Genomic DNA, 23,923 nt, shown 5'->3' on the forward strand with positions numbered 1-23,923 from the left:
TGAGTTATCGTCCGGAAACCGTTTTTCTATTTTTAGTAACAGTGACCTTGACCTTGGCCCCACCAGCCCCAATATTGAACTTGACCTGTATCTTCTGATGATACACCTGTGTACCAAAAATTGTTCAAATCTTTCTAGCCTTTCATGAGTTATCGTCCGGAAACCATGAAAACCGACAGACCAACCGACTGACAGACAGACCGACCGACCGGCCGACCGACCGACCGACAAGCTCACTCCTATATACCCCCACAAACGAAGTTTGTGGGGGTATAATAAAGCACTGTGTTCCAAAGTTTCTGACAAAGCTAGCACTGTCTTCTGTTTCCGTAAATACAAAGCACTATCTTCAAATCTGCTTCTCCAGGATTGTCATACCTCGCTATTCTCCTTGTCCTTATATAATGACTACGTAGAAGCAGGCTGAATCCTTATTTAGGAGACAACATAAATCTACAAATAATCCAATTTGGCTCCCAGTTCCCCACATAGAAAAGAAAATCTATTTTATAATCTGATTCAATGCTTGAAAGACATGAAAAGCTTCGAACATGGGCTTTTTTCTCCATAAGAACCAGAGTTACAAATTTGAGAGGAGAAAGAATCTTTGGTTCACTAGTTTTATGGTCACCAAAAGATTCCCCTATAGAGAAATTTTATGCGATCAATTATCATTTTTTGCGACCAAGTTGACTGAAACAAAATAGCTCACAAGATAGGCAAGCCCAGATAAGCTGCTTGGAACCATGGTGGAGTCTATTCTTAGACAGAAGCCAGTATAGGTGTCCAATAAGAGAGCCCAAGACATGCCCCTTGCAAGGCCTTAACCCACGGCCTCTTGGGCAAGATAAAGACACCTTTAACTATACCACTAGATCGCAATCTAATTACCCAGGCTATTTGTTTTTTACTTATAATTTTTCAAAATATAATCTATTGTAAGTTTTTTAGCCACTACTTATACAGTGATATTTGGGATATTTTCCACCACCTGACCTTCCAAACATGGGAATTTCTCTGACATTGGTAAAATATTTTCAAAGTAAGCCATTTAATAGCAAATATACATGCTCTGACTGTTCATGCACTATACTGTTCTAAGACCTGGTCTTGTAAATGTCTTGTACCTTTTTCAAAAAATTCATTGCTTTTTTTATTCATCCACAGAAACTGTGTTTAATATATTTTGCACACAAAAAACAAATAACTCCTATGCAAACTTTAACAATGCCCCAAATTTCTGAAATATGGACAATTTTATAAATAATTCCAGAATATTGTAACAAAACTGTCTCTGTAATATCAATTATCTGAACATTATCTTTAAATCTGAAATAGCAATACCAGAGACAGCTGCCAGAATTATATATATTCGTGCCAGGAGGGCATGGTGTGGTAAGAGGAAAAAACAATAAATTTGCAAATATTGTGGAAGCAAAATTCTAACCAGAGCAAAGAAGTCCTATTGGACTAAATTCCTTTCTGGACCTCTGAGGATTAGATATTACTTCAAACTCATAAAGTTCTGATTAAACATAAGAATTGTTGAGCTGAGTGTCAGAATAAAAACAAAACCATTAATTGTCTTCATCTTGTCTCTCAGGCTGGTCATACTAATGGTATACTTCCATGCCCCTCAGGCTGGTCATACTAATGGTATACTTCATGTTCAGTTTCATGCAAACATGTATCACAAGCTTTGGTTAAAGACTACCAGTCAAGCACAAAACAATGGCCGAAATATTAAGATGCGTCCACCTTCTTTGAGAGGACAATAAGAAAAAGTAATAATTAATTCAAACAGTAATAAAATTATAATTGATACATTAAAATTGCTATATGAAACAATATGATCTACATTGCCTTGGTAAGTAGGGTTTGTTCTAAATGCAGGAGGGTTTTGTTCTAAATGCAGGAGGTTTTGATTTAAATGCAGGTGGGTTGTGTTCTAAATACAGGTGGGATGTGTTCTAATTGACGAAAGCAGTACTCCAGAAACTACCTGCCAATTGTGTGCCAATTAAACAGCTGACTTTCAGGAGATGGCGGAAGTTGGCTTCAGTTCCTTCCATAATATTTACATGTCAAATTGTCCTGAATCTGGCCAAATTATTTCGTAGTTAAATAGCATACACACAGGGCAGAGAGTGTTCCAAGTTACATTTATATCTGATGTAACGTATTTCATAGAGAAAATAATTTTAAGATTGCCTGAGAACATGAACTCTCATGTTGCAAACCTAATAATCAAGTTGCAAACCTAATTATAAAGTAGCAAACCTAATTATCAAGTTGCAAACCTACCATTGTCTATCAGTTTCATGCAGAGATACATTGTTTCCAGTCTCTCTGTCTAGAACCCATAATGATATAATTTTAATTTCAAAAATCTTTTGCTACATTTGTTCTTTTATTTGCATAATTATGACAATATATGAGTTGAAATTATGAAATATTTTGATTAATGAAGGAACAGAAAATGTCAGACTTTGTTATGTTCGTGCAGACAAGAAGTATGTTAAAAGTCTGAGAAACATTAATAATATAATATAAAGGTGAAACAAAAGCATCACACGCCATGCAAGGCTTTGACGATACCTAAAATAATTAATAACGTCAATTAAGTGAGGAAAATGTTATATACTTTATAGATCATTGATGAAAAAATGATAGCATATTGGGCACATTACCTTCTGGAACCCAAAGTGTTCCACCCTCCCCACCCGCCGCGCTTTGGTCGGGTAATAAATCCTATCGCTTACAGTATCCATACTGCACTCTAGTTAACCACTGCATTTATGAAATAATGAGGACATATTTTAATTGAGACCATATTTATAAACAATGCACATGTTTACTTTGTGCTGATAACGGCAATTACGTAAACAATATTTGAATTTTTGTATGTCTAGGAAATGTTACATGCCTTTTAGCCTGGTGACGGTGAATTGTAGCATTAATGTATATAATTATGGAAGAGTGTCACAGATTATAATCTTTGCAAAAATGAAAACAAAATCTATTACACTTCCTAATTACAGAATGTGCTTGCTTTTTTTCTAATCCACAATTATTTTTTCCCTTCAAAAATTGCAAACTGATCGATATACATGGTTATATTTATTACGAAATATCCTAAAGATACAACATAATGCAAAAACAATATTCCCATCAAAATCAAAGCTTTTAATACGTGATAAAACATTCACAAGATATCCAGTATCTAATTATCACTCTTCGAAGGATGTATTATAATTCCTGTACAGTATTGACTACATCCTGATATTATTCAGCACATAAAACAACAACATTTCTGCTTTATCTTCAGAAAACTGCAATAAGAAGTTTCTCTCTTTGTATGTTTCTTAGAGGAATTTTATCAATGAAAGTGCAAGTCCTAATTGAGTCGACCAAAATTCCCTGCACAATACCTATCCCTCTATGATGCTGATTTCAAAAATATACAGACCTGGTTTCCATGGAAAAAACACAAACAAACACTTCCTGCCTCCCTTCATTCTTTGGTTTCTATGTTAACCTCTGGACTTGAATGCATCAGTTAGACAAAAAATATGGTTCAAAGGACTCCCATGCAAAATATAAAGTAAGATGTTTAGTTAATAAATAAATTGAATATTTACGAGTACCCATGATGGGATTTACTTACGGAACAAGAGTTCTGCAGGTGGGTGCCAACTCTCACTCAGTTTGTTTGTTGTCAGTTAAGCAAAGGGGCATAACTCAACAAGTATTATAGCAAGAGTGACATAACTTGCTACTCATTATTTTGTAAACCATTGTGCACAAGTATACCAAGTCTAATATAAATACCTTGAATAATATTCTAGTTTTCAATTTAAGTATTATTTGGTACATCACTGTCGCTGAAAGGAGGGTTGTGCGCTCACTTAACAGATACTGTTGTTCATCAATGCTTTATGAACCTTAGAACTGATTTCATGTTTAACCTAAGAATTGACAAGTTGGGAACATAACTTTTTTATGCAAGCAATTCAATGGAATAAGCATCTGTTGTAGCAGTCTAGACAAGTTGCACAAAAAAATCATCTGACCTTGCACAGGAACACAGTCAAGATCATGAACAGGAACACAATCTAGACCATGCACAGGAACACAGTCAAGACCATGCACAGGAACACAGTCTAGACCATGCACAGAAACACAGTCTAGACCATGCACAGGAACACAGTCTAGACCTTGAATATGGGAACACAGTGTAGACAATGCACAGAAACACAGTCTATACCATGCACATGAACACAGTCTAAATCTTGCACAGGAACATAGTATAGCCCTTGCACAGGAACAAAGGCTAGACCTTGCTTAGGAACACAGTCTGAATCTTGCACAGGAACACAGTCTTGACCTTGCACAGAAACAAAGGCTAGACCTTGCACATGAACACAGTCTAGACTCTGCTTAGGAACACAGTTTGGCACTTGAACAAAGGCTAGACCTTGCACATGAAGGCACCCTGACCTTCTACTGCAGAAAAGTCTAGACTTTACATAGAAACACAGCCTAGACCTTGCAAAGGAACATAGACTGGACACTGCACAGGAAGACAGTCTGGTCCGTGAACAGAGACACAGTCTGATCCATGAACAGAAACACAGTCTAGACCTTGCTTAGGAACACAGTCTGAATCTTGCACAGGAAAACAGTCTAAATATTGCTCAGGAAAACAGTCTAGACCTTGCACATGAACCTGTCTATACCTTGCATAGGAACACAGTCTAGAAACTTGCACAGGAACAAAGTCTAGAATCTTGCACAGGAACAAAGTCTGGACCTTGCACAGGAACACAGTCTAGACCTTGCACAGGAACACAGTCTAGACCTTGCATAGGAACACAGTCAGAATCTTGCACATGAACACAGTCTGGACCTTTCACAGGAACACAGTCTAGACCTTGCATAGGAAAACAGTCAGAATCTTGCGCATGAACACAGTCTGGACCTTGCACAGGTACACAGTCTAGACCTTGCATGGAACACAGTCAGAATCTTGCACATGAACACAGTCTGGACCTTGCACAGGAACACAGTCTAGACCTTGCATAGGAACACAGTCTCGACCTTGCACTGGAGAAAAGTCTAAGTTACACTAAAAGAGTCTATATCTTGCACAGAAAATTAATCTAAACCTTGCACAGAAAGACAGAATGCACCTTGCACTAAAGACAGCCTAGATCCTGCTTAGGAACACAGTCTGAATCTTGCTTTGGAACACAGTCTAGACCTTGCACAACTAGACTAAAAGAGTCTATATCTTGCACAGAAAGATAATCTAAACCTTGCACAGGGAGACAAAATGCACCCTGCATAGTAAGACCCACTGGACTTTGCATTGGAAGACAGTCTGACCTGGCACAGAAAGACAGTCTGGACCTTGCACAGGGAGACAAACTGCACCCTGCACAGGAAGACTGACTGGACTTTGCATAGGAAGACAGTCCTTACACAGAAAGCTGCACTGGACCTCAAATGGAAAGACCGACTAGAATTTGCACAGAAAGATGGACTGAACCTTGCACAGAAAGACTGACTGGACCTCACACAGGAAAAAGGCCATCATTTCTGATCAAATCAAAAGATCATTAATATTTATTCACATGTTTCATGTTCAAATTACCTGAATAATACTGCCAGTGTCTGCAGTAATATATGATTATGCCAAAACCAGTGCTTCACCTCATTGATTTTCAGACTTTCCTAGCTACCTCGCACTATAGAAACAGGGACACATAAGACATTGGCCTACTTTGGTGGGGTAATGAATGATTGCCTTCAAGACATCTGGACATTCAGAGACAAATATAGGACAGGTCAACACATACTTTAGAAGATTGATAGAAGTACATGTGATCAAGCACTTTTTAAATGGATAGATAGTTGTATTATTTAATTGTTCACCATTTCTGACAGCAATTTCTCATTGAGATCTGACATAAAATCAGTCCAAACAAAAGCCATTTTCCTACGCAACATAGGATTTGAAATTAAAAGTGAGAGTGTAATGTTGTTGCTTTTAATAACTCGGGTTAAGGTAACAATTAAATATGTTTTCAAACGTGAAAAAGATCCTTCTATATATATATATAGGAGATATGGCATACCAAGAGCAGAAACAAGACAAGAAAACACAGGAAAGGAAAGGGACATTATTCAAACGCAGCAAAGAAACACACTGACAGAGTTTGGGTTCTTCACTGACAGTTCCATAAATAAGATTCATGCATTACAACAATTGTTTCTCATTTCTACAGACAAGCCCAAATCTTCTGCAAAGACAAAATTGCTTTTCTTAATTGAAATAAAATTCAGAACAGAAGTCCCCTATAGAGATCGCACTCAGACAATATCCTCCGATCTTGCAATTTTAAAGATTGTTTTGCTTTTTCCTTTCGTTAAAAGACAAGCACAGTGTGTGTAAAATCCAACTCCAGGGATTTAAAGAAAACTTGAAAGTACATTATTCTTGATTTCCTTCTAGTTTAATAATCCCAGAACCATGCAAACTAAGATGTGACTGAAGCTCATCTTGTATCGTGAACAAGATCCTCCACGCCAAAATCACACCTCAATTTTTTACAAAGGTTTACAATCTCCCCATATGATATTCTTTCCATATCAGTAAGCTTTCCATTTTCAAAGGTTTCTAAATTGCCATGGTATATATTGTATAAGCTCTATAATTTTATGATCTCTTACCAATTTCAACTCACAAACAAAATTAATGATAGTTTAAATGTATGGGGGGAACTTTGCTTGTTTTTTTGCAAAGTTTGGTGGTGGACCTGAAATTGTATATCTCTGTCAATGAAACTATTGTCAAGAAAGCTGCCTGAGTTTAGTTTGTACATCTCTTTTAAAATAACTATCAATACACTAAGAGCTTAAATTCAAACCTTACCTCAATAGTTTGGACTTGCTACCTCAATAGCCCATAGTCACTATGAGCAACACTACAACTTTAGATGGTACCTTCCTACATAGTCACTGTTGACCAGTAAGCACAAGCTTCTCACCAAGGCTCATGGGTTTGATTACTGGCTTAAGGCACAAGTGAGTTGTGTTGATGGTGACTAAGCTGAACAACAGGATTCCCCCCTGAAACTCTGGTTTCTCCCACACACCCAAAAAAACTTATAAACAGCATGTCAATGAGCCTGATATTTCTAACTTGTTGGGCAGGCCTTTTGCAAATAAAGTTACATAATGATGTTGTATCATAATTATTAGGATAACAAGAGTTGTGGGCCTTGCAAAAGGTGTGAATATTGCCACTAGTAACATGTATACAATGTTTTATGTGAAGGTCTTGAACAGTGTCAGGCCTTGTCCAGAAAAGGTAAAAGTTTTTGCATATGATGAGGCAGCTAATATTGCAGACGACACCAAGGCTGTGATGATACCTTGACTTTTTTCTTAAGTTACAATTAATAGTCATGAGTAACAATACAAACTATTTCCCGTACCTCACTAAATCTACGTCTTTGCCGCATCCTAACGGGTGAGACATAGTCGTGTTTCTCCGACACTGTGGGTATATCATCTTCATCTGCTCCTAGCTGTATCTGGATACGAGAGTGAGACTGGGACTCACTTATTAGATCTGAAATCAGGGAGAAGTACATTTATTGCTATGAAATTGTTAAATAAGTGGATTCTTCTACCAATGCTTCCATCAATGGAATCCGAAACTTTGATGAAATAAAGTCATTTTTTCTTACTTTTATAAATACAAACAAACAGCAGCTGATATTTGAACAAAATTTTGTAAATCCAATACAATACATCAACATTTAGCTATAATTTGATATTTTGGTGATGTTTTATCATTGTAACAATCAGCATCTTGGTCACATTCACACAGCATTAAATGTTTTGATGTCTGAACATGTGAACAAGTCGATTTAAGTGCTGTACAACGTTGTATGATACAATAACAGATAAATTCCTCACTTTTCATTCTACATAATTATAACGAGAGCTATCGTAGGACAGCACAATCGGCTACAAGCTGATTTGTCTTAGAAATGAATACAATAATGATGTAATATATGTCTTTCATAAGAAATGATAAAAAAGACAAATTAAAAAGTTAACAAGAAAAACCACCATGCGATGAAATCAAGTTTTCAATGATTGTCAGAAGAACTTCAGCCTTCATTGTGAGATTCAGTTTTAACTGTTTTATTTTCTTATTTTATTAACAGTGACCTTGAATTCACCCTAGGGGCCCTAAATGCAATCCCATGTGAAGTCTCCATAAACACTTCCTACATACCAAGTTTGGTCACAATATGTCAAATCTAACTAAAGATAATCATACCAAACATTTATCTATTTTAAGTAACAGTGACCTTTTCCATGACCTTGACCCTATGGACGCAAAACGCGATCCTATGAAAGGTCTCCATAAACTCTCCCTATATATCAAGTCTGGTTGTAATATGTCAACCCTAACATAAGATAAACAGTACCAACTGTTTTTCTATTTTTAGTAACAGTGACAATGATGCTAGAGACCCAAAAAGCACTCCCATGAAAGGTATCCTTAAACTATTCGTATGTACCAAGTTTTGTCACAATATGTCAACCTTAACTTATGTTATTCAGTACTAACCACTTTGCTATTTTAGTAACAGTGACCTTGAACTTGACCTTAACCCCAGGAGCCCAAATCACAAACCCATGAAAGATCTCTATCAACACCTTCTAAATACCAAGTTTGGTCACAATATGTAAACCCTAACTAAAGTTATTCAGCACCAACCACTATTCTTCTTTTAGTAATAGTGACCTTGACCTTGACTCTAGGGGCTCCAAACACAAACCCATGAATGTTCTCCATATACAGAATGTTCTGCCCTGAAATGCCGTCACGCCTCAACAACAGCATTTGAGTAATAAGTGAACATGCCAACCTGCCCTAAAACTTTAGCTTGACGCCGACGCCGGGGCAAGTAGTAAAGCCTCCTTATTCTTTGAATAGTCAAACTATAACACACTTAACTTTCATTAAGCATAATAAATAATCAATTCTAGCTCATGTTTTAATGCAATGCTTCTTACAGCTGATAGGACATTCTTTATTCTGTTTTCTGGGTAAAAATCAGTTTGGCATTAATACTTGGGTAACGAACCCAGACAATCTTGAGTATATGAGGTTATAACCTTAACCAGAAGAATAACATGTTAAAAAGAACTATGTTTCAAAACCACAATCAATATCTGATAGGTGCCTGCAGGAGGTCTTCCCATACATTCATGTTGTTTTCACAGTCCTGTGTCTAAACATTCAAGGGGGTTTTCCAGGCCAAACTGGGGTGTGGATAATGGAGCTCTTACCCTCTGAACTCCAGTGTCATAGTGCATGATATCCTGTCAAGGGAATGCCATATCCAGAGACAACTTTTTATACCATTTAGAAAAAAGATGTTGTTTACAGCAATTGTTGATTGCTGACAAATGACATAGACCGATCACAATAGCTCAGTTTGAACACTTTGTGCCTAGGTGAGAAATTATAAAGCAGAGAACAAATTCTGATATAATTTGAAGTAGGTTCATTTATATACTTTGTCATAAAAAAATCTGGAAAAAAAACAAGAGCTATCACTGAAGGTGATTAATACCCCTGAACGCCGCCTTCCATTATGATTTATCATTGTATGAGGTTTTATGAAATTCCATCCAAAAGTTTTCAAGTTACTGTTTGACAAAAAAAAACACTGGAAAAGGCAATTGTAATTTGCTAAAATAGTGTAATGGTTCATGTACACTGAACTCCTTCTCATTGTGCTGTACCATTGTATAAAGTTTTATTACATTCTATCCGGTAGTTTTCAAGTTATGCTCCGGCCAAGAAAAAAGGAACAAAGGGCAATAACTCTGTAATTGGCTGAAATAGAATTGTGGTTCCTGTACACTGCACTCCCTCTCATTATGATCTATCACTGTATGAAGTTTTATTAAATTCCATCCAATAGTTTTCAAATTATGCTCCGGACAGAAAAAGTAACAAAGGGCAGTAACTCTGTAATTAGCTGAAATAGAATTGCTGTTCATGTACACTACACTTCATCTTATTATGATCTATCACTGTATGGAGTTTTATTAAATTCCATCCAATAGTTTTCAAGTTATGCTCCGGACAAGAAAAAGTAACAAAGGGCAGTAACTCTGTAATTGGCTGAAATAGAATTGCAGTTCCTGTACACTGCGATCCCACTCATTATGATCTCTCACTGTATGAAGTTTTATAAAATTCCATCCAATAGTTTTCAAGTAATGCTCCGGACAAGATAAAGTAACAAAGGGCAGTAACTCTGTAATTTGCTGGAATAGAATTGCGGTTCCTGTACACTGCACATCCCTCTCATTATGATCTATCACTGTATTAAGTTTTATTAAATTCCATCCAATCGTTTTCAAGTTATGCTTCGGACAAGAAAAAAGTAACAAAGGGCAGTAACTCTGAAATTAGCTGAAATATAATTGCGGATCCTGTACACTGCGATCCCTTTCATTATGATCTATCACTGTATGAAGTTTAATTAAATTCCATCTAGTAGTTTTCAAGTTATGCTCAGGACAAGAAAAAGTAACAAAGGGCAGTAACTCTGTAATTAGTGGAAATAGAATTGCGGTTCCTGTACACTGCACTCCCTCTTATTATGATCTATCACTGTATGAAGTTTTATTAAATTCCATCTAATAGTTTTCAAGTTATGCTCCGGACAAGAAAAAAGTAACAAAGGGCAGTAACTCTGTAATTAGCTGAAATAGAGTTATGGTTCTTGTGCACTGCACTTGCTCTCATTGTGCTTTACCATTGTATTAAGTTTTAATAAATTCCGTCTGGTAGTCAAGTAAATGTCTGGAAAAATATTTGACGGCAAAAAAAATAAAATAAAGGGCAATAACTCAGTAATAAGCTAAAGTAGAGTTTTGGTTCTTGAACATTGCACCTCCTCTCATTGTGCTTTACCATTGTATTAAGTTCAAATGAATTCCATCCAGTACTTTTCAAGTTATACTCCGGACAAAAAAAGTAACAAAGGGCAATAGCACTGTAATAAGCAAGGATAGAGTTATGGTTATTGTACACTGCACTTCCTCTTATTATGCTCTATCATTGTATGAAGTTTAATCCAATTCCATCCAGTAGTTTTTAAGTTATGCTCCGGACAAGGTAAATTGTAAAAACTTCGTTTGTCGGGGGTATAAAAATATTTTAATATATTGGAAACTTAAACCACACATATTTGCTTAGAACATTGTCAATTACCACAAATCAGAGGGACATCAATATGTTCCAGAAGACTGAAAATGCCACATCCTGGTATAATAAATTTTGTTAAAATCATAGCCCTATTCAGAATATTATGCATTTGACAGAGAAAGAAATCATTCAAAAGGAGAATGTGACAATTATACAATCATAACGTGACAATGGCGCAACTTGTATCGCCAGGGAGACAGCCAGTTGAAAATTTTCATCACACAAGACATCCCTTGTGGCCCACGGAGACAGTCTTCTTGACAACATCCATCACCAAAGCCAACATTTGCATACTGTGCATATAATAATCTGTATGAAGCTCTTTTGAATAGTTTTGAAGAAACATTTTGTACAGATTCAATAAAGGCTGACTGATGGGCTGGCTAGCCTTACTTGACTGATAAAGAAAGTACCATGTATGTCATAATAGATGCACAGGTTGTTATTTATTTCTTTGTTTTTTCTTTGATTGTGAGAGTAAATAGAACAATGTTTACCGCATCTGAAAATTCAAAGAATGCAGCTAATTTCTCTGTACAGTTATCATACCCTGGGCCCATCATTACTAAGAGTCTCAAGTCCAGGTTAGACTCATCCTCAGAAAAGAAGAGTGTTTTTTAATCCATTCATTTTATAAAAATAAATGTAATTATCATACCATTGTACACAATAGTTATAGAATTCAGCAAATATCATTAGCAATACTCATATAGAAGGAAAATTTCATTGAAACAAAGGTTGCAAATAAAAAAAGCCACTTGAGTCTGAACTAAGATTACAGACTGTTTGTCACCATGGCCCCAGTTGCATACAATAAACTTGCTACTCAGTCATTAATATTAACCTATAACATATTGTATTATGGCTACACCATACCATTATAGTCTTATAACAGTATATAGTATGTCTATCTTATGTTATAAAATGTAAATTGTTATAATGGTCTGAATCCAGTTCTCATCATCAAGACTTAGTTTTCCTTGAATTAAGGCCAAAAAAAAAATACCTGTGTTTGCGGTAACATGGCGAAAAAAAAGAAGCTTCGTATACGCCTATACCCCGAGCGCCGCTCGGGGTAATTTCACAACACGTTCTGAGACCGATATAATCTAAGGGAGGTAACTCAATTATACTAATCTGTTATATTATGACAGAGTTTACTTTCGCTGCATGTATATTTGTTTAAAATGTTTTTCGAAGGAATTTTGTTTTTCAAAGATGGCGGCTGTTCATAGGAATACTAGAATGCGTTTCTCGTTAGCAGAAGTTATTGCTGAAGTACACAATGACTCAGATAGTGGTATCGTTGACTTATATTCTGACTCGGAAACAGAAAACGAGGAAATCGACAAAAATTCTCAAAATTTTGCACCAATGTTACTTGTTGTTCTGGATGCACTAACACAAAATGATGATGTTTAAAACGAAAGTAGACATTCTTCCTCATCAGAAAGTGACATGCAAGATGAAAGTGACAGTGATTATACTCCTAACCCCAAACCAAAACGTCCAAGAGTGAATAACAATTTGCCTAGGGGCAGGGGCAGGGGCAGGGGTCAACCTACACCAGGTACATCGGGTACACCGTCGAGGGGGCGTGGCACTAGGATGCGTTGTAGGGGACGCAGACAAGGTGCTATACAGAGGAATACCTTAATTTCTGCATGGACTAATGCAGGTATACAGCCACCAAATGACATTCCCTTCTCTGGGATTCAAGGAATTACACAAGATACTACTAATTTTCAGCCTGTTGATTATTTAGAACTGTTTTTGGATGAAGATCTTATAAATCATTTGTGCATTCAAACAAACTTATATTTCATAGTTCATGATTGGACTGATATCTGCAATGATGAAATGAAGCAGTTTCTAAGCCTAATGAGGAGGGAGGTGCGCCATGACTGCCCTTCAAAACCAGACCTGTGTTATTCGCTATGCTTCCGCGCTTACCACGCAAAATTTGTGTATTGGCAGTGAACTGTACAAACTTTGTGTACTGTAATTTGAGTTGATAACTGAGTTGAGAATTGCTAGAAAAGTAACTCATTCTGTAGAGTGATGTTTATTATAAAGCTATTCATAGGTTTCTGACAAAATTTGCAGTGTTTTAGCTTCCAGTAAAATAACATGAAAATATTTTAGTTGAAAATAACAAAAAAATGACAATACAGATATTTCCACATGTTGAAAATTTATTTTTGTGACATGTATTCAATATAAAATTTGTTTCATGCATTGAATACATTCTATCAAACAAGCTTGTGAATTTTGGTGTAAATCCCTCCAGTAGTTTTGAATTTATAGGAAATTATATGTTATCAGTACATAACGGTGTTGAAATAGCTTATGTTCTCCGGCATATAGCGCGCACTTATATATGGCAGTGAAGGGGTTAATAATAGAACAAGTAAACGCGGATATGGATTTATATTACCTACCTTATTTTATTATTTATCATTTATCATTATTTCGTAACAATTAAAGGTACATTCATATTCGTAGTGAATTCAAACATTTGGGTCATAATTTTAAGATTCCCAGACGACGATTATTGATTATTATATTTTTTGATCTTATGGTATTTTCTTACCAGCCTAGACGAAATCCTGGCAATCAGATGGTATCATACGGTTTCCGACCGACCGATTTAAATACAAACCATAGCCAAGCGCCTTTGAACTTATTACCACTTGCGCTCTGACGTCACAAATTGTACCGTTTGATCTGCAGCCGACACATTCCTATCAATGTGTTGTTATAACTTCTGCAGGTTTTTGTTTGGATTTCAGTTGATGGGACTTAAATTAGGCGGAATAAATAACCATTGATAAATGCGGATAAATTAATGTAAAGATAAATGAAGTGTGACCCTCGCAGTTAAGCCTGCATGAATTTGCACCGCCTAAGCGTAAGAAGCCTGCATGATATACGCAAAGCCTAATGTAAAAACAGTAAGTTCTATTTTGGACATGGATAAATAACACCGCGAACTATATTCTAAATATTTTCATTATGAAGACAGTAAAATGTGTCTCCTGTGATCAACCACGTGTTTGGACCATAAACATGCGTCAGCCAATTTGAAGATATCGGACAGGGATTGCCGATCTCGGCCATTTTGTTTCCCTGTTGACAAAGCCTCTCGGTAAAACATACTCAGGAATGAAAGTTTATTCTCTGGGAACAGAGACAGACAAACAACGAAAATAACGATGATATATTTAATTTTTGATCTTTTACTGTTATGCCTTAAAAAAGATTAGGGTTGGCGAAGAAATAATAGGGTCGGTCAGGTACCGGAAACACGGGTATTTTTTTTTTTTGGCCTAATGAATGAGTAATATTGTTTCTGACATAATTCCAATTAGAAAGTTGTTTTGTTAAACATATTTACACCAACTTCATAAGATATCAAATCACACAAACTGATGAAATGTTTCTTGACTGTTCAAGGACAGATTCTCTCAAATGATGTCAATGTTGCAATTAAATTTACAAAAACAACTAGATCTTAGACAATAACAAGTTTTTTTTAATAATTCTCAACCCAACCCAACAGGCTGCGTAAACATGGTCTACATGGTCTATAAATGACATCTAGTTAGAAGTACCTTCAACATATGGGAACAGTTGAGGAATAATCTCAGAATTATAGAACAATGCTTTGTAATTTCAGATGTTTTGATATGGATGCACCCTGCTGCCTTTTGACTACACCCTGCTCTGCCCTTTTGTTTATCAGAGTCAAATCTCAGAAATAAGTGTAAAAATAAAATATACATAATTTTGACACTGAAGTAAAGGTAACAGCTTAGGTATTATAACCAACTATTAGTATTGAAAGTATAGTTACAACACCTTCACGATATGAATTGAACATTGGTCCTTGCAAGTGCCCCATTAAGACTCATTCAATGTGCATCAAAAGTGCCCTTTCAGACCTATCACACTGGCCTTTTTAAATCCTGGCTGGAGCACTGCATGAGTACACTCAACTGTTGTGTTGATTGATTTATACTGCTTGAATCAATTAGCTCTGGAGTGCTCTAAGAACAAGTCCTATGCAAAAGTACGTCATATTAGAGAGTGTCCATACTCTCCATAGAATGACTAAAATATTGCTGCCTCTAGCAGCGCATTTTTTGCATCTAAAATGAAATGTAAAACGCACATTGACTTTCTGAAGACGGGGCTTAACCTTACAGCTTTTTTTTATAGGCTTATTAACCCTGTTGAGAATATGTTCATTAACTGATGAACTTTTCATGAATGTTCATGAACATCCATGAACTGTTCATGAACATCCATGAACTGTCCATCAAGTTCTTGAAAAAAATCATCAACAAGTTCATCAACAGTTCATGAACCAAAGTTGATGAATTTTTCATGAACTGTTCATCAAGTTCATCAAAAAAAGTTCGCAAATCTTATGCTATAATAATAAAAATCATCAATTTTCTTGCACAGAATTCATCAAAAATAATGATAAGTCCATGAAACTGTTCATGAACCTAAGCATCGAAGTTTAATGAATTTGATGAACTGTTTAACCATTCAAAAGTTGAGACGTCCAGCAGAAGGGTGCGGCAGCAACAGGCAGGTAGTTGAGGAGTGAGAAAGTGGTGACTGTTTGGTAAAGATCGGATGAAAACTTAAAACTTAAAAAGCCTTTTTGGAGAACAACCTATAAATGCGTGGGGTTTCCATGCGTATCTATCAACTGGCATAAAAAAAATCCAGCAAGTTGCAGATTTGAAACATTTGTTTAAATAACCTGCTTTTTTATCAGATCGTCCAAGATAGAGATAATCCCACTTAGTTCATGAACTCGATTTGTCCAAATTGTCATTCATGAATAGTTCATGAACTATTCATGAAATTAAGTTCATAAATAATTCATGAATACTGTGAAATCATTAATGTTCGTGGGGCATTAATGTTCGTGGTTTTTGTGGGTTGGGTGATCCACGAATTCAAGATCCCATGAAATATAAACCCTTTATTAACTTTTTCAATTGCCATGTTATGAACATAGTCTAGTAACTCTAGTTTATCGTTACAGAGGCCGCAGTATACAGCATAAATATCCATCTCACTGTATATTTAACTATCATTGTTTTGTTAATATATTAAATCAGCCTTTAACAAATAATAAACCAAATCATGTTTTATGAACAAAATAACTGAAGCACGTGCCTAAACATTTGCTGTTTATGAAAATCTCCAAGTTTACAAGATGTGAGTGATGAGTGTCTGTTCACGATTTTTTTCTATAATGAAATGATTAAACGATTACATTGGAGGTTACTTATTTTCTTATTATATATATATAATAAATATAACAACGCGTTCAATATACTTATTAAACAAAAACGTGTGAATAAATATTGAAATGAGATGATATTCAAAAGTGATTGAATTTGTAGACATCAGCAATCTTTAGGGATTGTTTACTCAAATATCCTTCTCGGTGTTTTCACAGTTTGCAAAATTCTTAATGGGCATTCAATGGCTTCGCCTATCTGTATTTATGATAAGGGTACATCTTCTTTTATGACCTTAATTTCCAATTAAATTGATAATTGACATGGGTATATGCACTAATTGGCATGTCGTACCACTCTAGCAAGTGTCATAAACCGAGTGACGTAGACGACGAAAATCACGGACCAGCGTGTGGAGATAATACAGAGGTTCTAGAACAATTGTAGTTTCGATTTTTTTCTTTCAAAAACGAAAAACCACGAATTCAAGTACCCACGAAATTGTAATTTTTCGGCAAACCACAAAATTTCATGCCAATGAATATAAATGATTTCACAGTAGTTCATGTTATTCTCAACAGTCTTTTTCTATGTTAAACAGAAGGCACTTTTAAACATTAGATCATAGGCTTATTTCAACCCAGATCTAGTTTTCGCAGTGTCATGATAACATAATCCATTGAGTACAGGATAATTTCTTTAGTGATTTTCTTGACAATATGAAATCTTATCTTATTCACAAAAATAAAACTCTCGCAAAATTTGAACCATCTACAGTACTATCCTTATGAGCTTATTACATAATTGATATTCATGTTGAAACAAGGTAATCATTATTATCATAATTATATCAAGGCAAAAATGTCATTAGGGAATGATAATACAGCTGATGTTTTGCACATCTTCAAAGAGGAGTTCCTGCAAGTCAATGGTAAATATAATTATATCAATTTAAATCAAAATATCATTAAAAATGTGAAACAAACTTATTCTATAATAATATTATATGAAAGGTAATTCAACACTTATTTTTTAATTGTTTTCATCCATTTCAACCAACATGACAAGTTACATAACTGTATGATATACTCAAATATAACAAAGGCAATTTCTATTACATTTTATATACATAACATATTTCATCTGTATATTCATCTATAGCAGAAAAAAGAAAGTGTGCATACAACAAAATTTGTCTAAAATAACTTGAAATCTTTAGATAATAACATGATGGTTTCTTCAATTAACTGTGGTTTAAATGAACAGTCCCTTAAAACTTGAGTGACAATTTTCAGAATTAATTCATCTTCAAACCTTGAATTTAAATTGGTATATTATTGCATGCACAGTTTCTTTGTTCCGCAAGTATATTTCACATTTTCATGACTTTTAAATCTGACTAATGAAATAAACAATTTTCTTGGATAATAACAATCCATTCTGCCCATTAGAGCAAGTAACTGATCTATGGCAACATTGTACTAAAAGAGGGCTAAAAAAAATCCTACATTAAACATCTAATCATCTTATATTTGGTTTATCTGGAAATAAGAAGACAGAATGAATACTGTGATATATATTACAGGAATAACTAAAAGAGGGCCAAAAGAGTATGAGCTGGCTTCAGTCTGAGATATGGCCAACATGACAATGACAAGAGTATGAGCTGGTTTCTGAGTTATGGCCCACATGACAATGACAAGAATAGGAGCTGGTTTCTGAGTAATGGCCCACATGACAATGACAAGTGTAATTTGAGCTGGTTTCTAAGTTATGGCCCACATGACAATGACAAGAGTATGAGCTGGTTTCTAAGTTATGGCCCACATGAAAATGACAAGAGTATGAGCTGGTTTCTGAGTAATGGCCCACATGACAATGACAAGAGTTGGAGCTGGTTTCTGAGTAATGGCCCACATGACAATGACAAGACTAGAGATTGCTTTTTTGAAAAAGCGCTTGTCTCCCCTATTGTGTGGTCGTAGCTGAGAAAAAATAAATGATGGACATGAAATTTGTAACTTTGGACTGGAGACAAACCAACAGTGAAGTTTGGTTTATTCGATTATATTAAATAGTGAAGAGAAGAAAGTGTTGTTGATTAATCATGGAAAATGTAAACGAAGTTTGCATTGTATGAAGTTCCTGGGCGCAAGCGTTATTCAATTATTGATCGGAAACCATTTTTCAGCTCACAGTCATCGTGACCATGACCTTTTACCTACTGATCACAACATCAATAGGGATCATCTACATAACCAACTTGCATACCAAGTATTAAGTTCTTGGGTGCAAGTGTTCTTTAGTTACTGAGCGGTAACCATTTCTTCAACTCAAGGTCATGGCAACCTTGACCTTTGACCTACTGATCTCAAAATCAATAGGGGTCATCTACTAGTCATGACCGACTAGCGTACCAAGAATGAAGTTCCTGGGTACAAGCGTTCTTAAGTTATTGAGCAGAAACCATTTTTAAGCTTAAGGTCACCGCCAACGTATCATTTTTTACCTGAAGGTAACCTTGACCTTTGACCTTTTGATCTGAAAATCAATAGGGGTCATCTTCTAGTCATGAACAACTAGCTTACCAAGTATGAAGTTCCTGAAACCAAAGGATCTTTAGTTATTGAGCGGAAACTTTTTCTTCACTTCAAGGTCATGGCAACCTTGACCTTTGACCTAGTGATCTCAAAATCAATATGGGTCATCTTCTAGTCATGACCAACTAGCATACCAAGTATGAAATTCCTGGTTGCAAGCGTTCTCTAGTTATTGAGCGGAAACAGTTTCTTCACCTCAAGGTCACGGTGACCTTGACCATTGACCTACTGATCTCAAAATCAATAGGAGTCATCTACTAGTCATGAACAACTATGAAGTTCCTGGGTACAAGCTTTCTTTAGTTATTGAGCAGAAACCATTTTTAAGCTTAAGGTCACTGCCAACATAACATTTTTTACCTGAAGGTAACCTTGACCTTTGACCTTTTGATCTCAAAATCAATAGGAGTCATCTAATAGTCATGAACAACTAGCATACCAAGTATGAAGTTCCTGGACCCAAAGGATCTTTAGTTATTGAGTGGAAACCGTTTCTTCACCTCAAGGTCATGTTGACCCTGATCTTTGACCTAGTGACCCCAAATTCAATAGGGGTCATCTACTAGTCATGACCAACTAGCATACCAAGTATGAAGTTCCTGGGTCTAAGAGTTCTATAGTTATTGGGCGGAAACGAAGTGTGACGTACTGACTGACTGACTGACAGACTGATGGACTGACTGACGGACAGGGCAAAAACAATATGTCTCCCCATGAATGGGGGAGACATAAAGATATTACACGCAAATGATTTTTACATGGAAGGTCACCACGACCTTGACTATTGACCTTGTTACCCCCAAAACAATTGGGATCATCTAGACATCATGACCAACCTCACTTCAAAGTTTGGTGAACCTAGATCAAAGCATTCTCCTGATATTGCACGGAAATATTTTTTTACATCACAGCGACGTTGACCTTTGACCTTGTGACCCCCCAAAATATAGGAGTTTTCTAAACCTCATGATCAACCTCCCTACCAAGTTTGGTGAACCTAGGTCAAACCATTCTCAAGATATTGAGCGGAAATGTTTTTTACATTGGGGGTCGCCGCGACCTTGACCTTTGACCTAGTGACCCCAAAAACAATAGGGATCTTCTACACCTCATGACCAACCTCCCTACCAAGTTTGGTGAACCTAGGTCAAACCGTTCTCAAGATTTTGAGCAGAAATGTTTTTTATATTGGGGGTCGCCGCGACCTTGACCTTTGACCTAGTGACCCCAAAAACAATAGGGATCCTCTACACCTCACGACCAACCTCCCTACCAAGTTTGGTGATCCTAGGTCATGCGGTTTTCCAGTTATCGATCGGAAACGAAGTGTGACGTACGGACGGACTGACGGACTGACGGACTACCGGACTGACGGACAGGGCAAAAACAATATGTCTCCCCCAGAGAGGGGGAGACATAAATAGGAGCTGGTTTCTGAGTAACGGCCCACATGACAATGACAAAAGTAGGAGCTAGTTTCTGAGTAATGGCACACATGACAATGACAAAAGTAGGAGCTAGTTTCTGAGTAATGGCCCACATGACAATGACAAAAGTAGGAGCTAGTTTCTGAGTAATGGCACACATGACAATGACAAAAGTAGGAGCTAGTTTCTGAGTAATGGCACACATGACAATGACAAAAGTAGGAGCTAGTTTCTGAGTAATGGCCCACATGACAATGACAAGAGTAGGAGCTGGTTTCTGAGTAATGGCCCACATGACAATGACAAAAGTAGGAGCTAGTTTCTGAGTAATGGCACACATGACAATGACAAGAGTAGGAGCTGGTTTCTGAGTAATGGCCCACATGACAATGACAAGTGTAATTTGAGCTGGTTTCTGAGTAATGACCCACATGACAATGACAAGAGTAGGAGCTGGTTTCTGAGTAATGGCCCACATGACAATGACAAGAATAGGAGCTAGTTTCTGAGTAATGGCCCACATGACAATGACAAGAGTAGGAGCTGGTTTCTGAGTAATAGCCCACACGACAATGACAAGAGTAGGAGCTGGTTTCTGAGTAATGGCCCACATGACAATGACAAGAGTAGGAGCTGGTTTCTGAGTAATGGCCCACATGACAATGACAAGTGTAATTTGAGCTGGTTTCTGAGTAATGGCCCACATGACAATGACAAGTGTAATTTGAGCTGGTTTCTGAGTAATGGCCCACAAGACAATGACAAGTAAATTAGCTAGTTTCTCAGTTATGGCCCACATGCCAATTGAAAGTTTAATTAAAGAATTAATTAAGGATACCAGAGTCAATTATAATGAAAAGTGTGACCATGATTGCCGATGATGTCATTTGCTATGAAATAGTATATCATTTGAAAGTTTATCAAATTTTGTTCTGTTGAAAAACCTGAAAAATAACAATTTCAGAGGCTCACAGCATCACTCTTCTTCTTGGAAAACTAATGAACATACTGTTGACTTGTACACTTTTATATACAGCCCCCAAGTTTTGTTTTATAATACTACTTTTTTCTACATGTATGTCAAGCACCTTTGCCAAATAACAAATTGTTTTGAAAATTATACTGCAACACACTGGGTGCATTGAAATAAAACTGCAATGAATTCCTCTCCATCTTGGTAACAAAGCAAATTGCATACACTGATTACCATCATCGATGTTTCTGTATAAATCTTGGCATTTACCCTACTTACCATTATTTTTCTATTCTGCAGTATTCCAAAATGATTGATATTACCATTTTTCTGAAGTGTTTTTTAAAGTTCTTCAAATTTGTTCAATGAAACTCTCTGGATAATAAATTTAATAGAAATTTAATGCTCTATACTTTCTATATGTTTTAACTTCATATCAGATAAGATCCAGAAAATAAAAAAACAAATGCTGAAAACAGACGTAATGGTTGCACTGACTTTATGAATGGTTCACCAGAGGGTTTCACTTTCCCTATCGGTATACCATGATTGTCTGGCCATTTTGACTTCCAAGGTTAGGGGCACTGGATTTCACTAATAGAGCAAACTCAGAATTCTGATTCCATAAGAAAAATAGCAAACATAAATGACTGTTAGTGTTATAGTGACTTTCTTTACAAATGAATGGTAAATATGGCAACATTTTCAAGGAAAACATGCAGAAGCATTCTCTGAGGAGAGCACTCTTGAACCTCTTTAAATGGTATTCAGGATTCCTGTTCAAAATTAAGTCAATTTCAAAAGTCCGGTTTTAAAAAAGCAGTATCTTGGATTCCAGGCTGGAGAAGGGGTGACACACTCATAACATCTACCATTCTTTCTATACAAAAATGATACATTATTGGAGCATCAGAAAACCTTAACAAAATCAGTGATATTCCACTGATGTCTGAAAATAAACATTATATACAGTCTAATGAGAAATTTCTTCCTGAAAAGTACACAACGCATAATCACCATTCTTTATATGCATTATTCAAGATGGACTCGAAGTCTAAGCAATATATATTGCTGACATAGGCATTATAAGATTGGGTATGGACATGCAATGTTTATATGAATCTTCATATTATCATAATACAATTTTAGATGAATACATTAAGCAAGCAAAATAATGCAAAAATGACATCTTCAAACCAGCCAAAAAATATAATTATGTGCAAGATACAGAGTCTCCAAGCTACACCCTGTAAGTTGACTAAGTTTCAAAAGCTTACACATACCTGGGTCTGGATCCTTTGTGATGCCATTTGTATCTTCAATCGTCATCTGCTCAGCCAAGTCAGAGAGGCTGTTACCAAGGCCACGGTTCCCCTTGAAGGTCAAGGACAAGCGACGCTTCAGCTTTTTCAAATTCATCATTTTTGTGAGTTGTTGGATGCCACTCTGCCACCGCCGTGGCACAGGATGTCCTACTGGGTAGCTTGCACTTGCACCCTGAAATGCACATTTAAAACACTTATGAACACTGGATACTGAATACAAATAAGTAAAAACATATGGTAGTCATGGTGCAACTGAATGCATATAGGACTAGCTCCAGTGCACTTTATTTGACAATGAACCTTAACCATGAAAATGGCTTTTTCAAAAAGCCCTTGGTATTGAAAAGGTAAAATTAAGCCTCTAATGTTTCCTGATATGCATAAAAAAAATAAGCAAGAAGACAGACCTAACTCGTTCTATTTTGATATGGAGTCACGACCTACCGGCGCCAAGACAGACCTAACTCGTTCTATTTTGATATGGAGTCACGACCTACCGGCGCCAAGACAGACCTAACCCGTTCTATTTTGATATGGAGTCACGACCTACCGGCGCCAAGACAGACCTAACTCGTTCTATTTTGATATGGAGTCACGACCTACCGGCGCCAAGACAGACCTAACTCGTTCTATTTTGATATGGAGTCACGACCTACCGGCGCCAAGACAGACCTAACCCGTTCTATTTTGATATGGAGTCACGACCTACCGGCACAAAGACAGACCTAACCCGTTCTATTTTGATATGGAGTCACGACCTACCGGCGCCAAGACAGACCTAACTCGTTCTATTTTGATATGGAGTCACGACCTACCGGCGCCAAGACAGACCTAACCCGTTCTATTCCGATATGGAGTCACGACCTACCGTCGCCAAGACAGACCTAACTCGTTCTATTTTGATATGGAGTCACGACCTACCGGCGCCAAGACAGACCTAACTCGTTCTATTTTGATATGGAGTCACGACCTACCGGCGCCAAGACAGACCTAACTCGTTCTATTTTTATATGGAGT

At 36.5% G+C, this 23,923-nt stretch overlaps 1 protein-coding gene across 4 annotated transcripts in view; it reads right to left on the reverse strand.

The window, feature by feature from the left end:
- The window catches only part of LOC128216985 (cyclin-dependent kinase 17-like), an 81,810-nt gene that overhangs the window by 39,593 nt on the left and 18,294 nt on the right, over window positions 1-23,923 (reverse strand). For all 4 annotated transcript variants that reach the window (XM_052923758.1, XM_052923757.1, XM_052923759.1 and 1 more), the window contains exons 2-3: window positions 22,865-23,078; window positions 7,503-7,639 (exon numbers count right to left, since the gene is read on the reverse strand). In XM_052923758.1, the coding sequence (XP_052779718.1) occupies window positions 7,503-7,639; window positions 22,865-23,078 (351 nt within the window). The remainder of the gene's footprint in view (window positions 1-7,502; window positions 7,640-22,864; window positions 23,079-23,923) is intronic.

This window comes from Mya arenaria, chromosome 14, assembly GCF_026914265.1.
Source record: "Mya arenaria isolate MELC-2E11 chromosome 14, ASM2691426v1".
Taxonomy (NCBI): domain Eukaryota; kingdom Metazoa; phylum Mollusca; class Bivalvia; order Myida; family Myidae; genus Mya; species Mya arenaria.